General features: G+C 58.3%; 1 protein-coding gene across 1 annotated transcript in view; it reads right to left on the reverse strand.

The window, feature by feature from the left end:
* ASAP2 (ArfGAP with SH3 domain, ankyrin repeat and PH domain 2) overlaps positions 1 to 1916 on the reverse strand; it is a 77511-nt gene that overhangs the window by 59283 nt on the left and 16312 nt on the right. The window contains exon 2 of the mRNA XM_014540536.1: positions 1107 to 1179. Coding sequence (XP_014396022.1) covers positions 1107 to 1179 — 73 coding nt within the window. The remainder of the gene's footprint in view (positions 1 to 1106; positions 1180 to 1916) is intronic.

A 1916-nucleotide genomic window follows, 5' to 3' on the forward strand; every position in this document is an offset into this window, starting at 1 on the left:
TCCCTCAGGCCCGCGTGTCTCCATCCTCAGGGTGGGGTGCTCTCCCCACCGGCCGTCTCCGCAATCCATCAGCCCGATTCCGATCTCTCGGGGATCCCCCTCCGTGTCTGGTCCCCTAAGGCTGCCACTGGCTTTTGAGGGAATGACAGAGTCACCTGATGACTTACAAACTGTATTTTCTATCGGTTGTCAGGTTTTGTGCGGGGGGCCGACCTGCCACATGTGCAGCCTGCGACCTTGAAGTCCAAGGCAGCGGTATGTGTTCTTTTAAAAAGAAACTTATTTATGTAAGACTAGACCGAGTATCACGTGGAATAGTTGACTATACGCTAATATTTATTCGTTTTCTTCCCAAACTAGAAAGGCGAGAATCGGGTTGAGAGAGAAGTGGGAAGGGCATCGGAATGACTAGCCGCACAATGTGAGGAACAGGGCAGGACCGGGCCCGGCGCTGGCCCACCAGCGTGGCGAAGCTGGTTCTGCTGCCCAGGGAACAGAAGTACAATGTGGGACACGGTGGGGGGCGCGGGACAGGACCCCACACCAGGACCGGACAATGAGCAAAGCAGAAACACTTCTAAAATGTAAGCACCCCAGCCCACCTCTGTCATTGCACGCCCAGAAAAAGGAGATTTAGTCACCCAAAGACCTTGTCTGCATACAGGCATAACCCACGGACACAGACAATGGGGCGGTGAGGGCCTGGGGCAGGGCCTTGAGGAGGCCAATGGGGGAGGTAAGGGGACATGTGTAATACTTTCAACAATAAAGATTTATTAAAATATAAAGAGCCCTAGCCAGTGTGGTCCAGTGGATAGAGCACCGGCCTTAGGACTGAAGGGTCCCAGGTTTGAATCCGGTCAAGGGCCCACACACCCAGGTTGTGGGCTCGGTCCCCAGTAGGGGGCATGTGGGAGGCAGCCGATCAATGATTCTCATCATTGATGTTTATATCTCTCTCTCCCTCTCTCTTCCTCTCTGAAATCAATGAAGGAGAGAGGGAGGGAGGGAGGGATTTAGTTGGTTATTCGCTAACAGTGACGGAGCCGGCGGCCTGGGGCTCAGGGGCGGTGCTGCCCACGGAGAAGCCCAGGGAGACGACTCACCCAGCCCGGAGATGTTGATCGCTTTCACGGATTTCTTCATTTTGTACAGAACCATCCGGTCCACGTCCAGAGCCTGAAACGAAAGGACAGACTCATCAGCACGGGGTGTGGGCTCCGGTCACGGCTACCGGAGGGCAGCCACGTGAGGGTCACTCCGAGGCCACTGCGTCTGCTTCACGATCAGGCCGCCCTCAACGCTGACCCCTCCCGGGCCTCGCCCATCTGAAGCGTGTGAGCTGCCCCTGCACACACCGCCTGCCGGACTCGGCCTCCTGTGAGAACCCGGTCCCCCTCCAATGGCCGGCAAACTGCAGCTTGGCAAACCGCGGCTCGAGAGCCACATGTGGCTCTTTGGCCCCTTGAGTGTGGCTCTTCCACAAAATACCGACTTCTGCCCATGGGCCACAAAGTTTCAATCGCACTGTACGTGCGCGCCCACACGTGGTATTTTGTGGAAGAGCCACACTGAAGGGGCTAAAGAGCCGCATGTGGTTCGAGAGCTGCGGTTTGCCGACCACAGCTAGCCCAACTCCACTGCTGACCCTCCGTTCCCCCTGGGAACCAGCCAGGCGCCGGGCCAGGCCTGGGCTTGGGCAACGTCGCGGGCAGGTGCACGGCTGGAGTGTGGTGAGGTGGACTGCTGTCACCCCACCCAGGACGCCACCTTGGACAGCGCCCCTCCCCAGCCAGAGGCAGCGCGGCAGCGGGAGGCAGGCCCACGCTGGACTAGGAGAGGCCCAAACATACCCTTGTTTGTTGGCTTAGAAGGCGTGGTTCCCTTCCCTGCCAGGCCTCAGACTCCTCTCCAGA

Source organism: Myotis brandtii, unplaced genomic scaffold (assembly GCF_000412655.1).
Source record: "Myotis brandtii unplaced genomic scaffold, ASM41265v1 scaffold247, whole genome shotgun sequence".
Taxonomy (NCBI): Eukaryota; Metazoa; Chordata; class Mammalia; order Chiroptera; family Vespertilionidae; genus Myotis; species Myotis brandtii.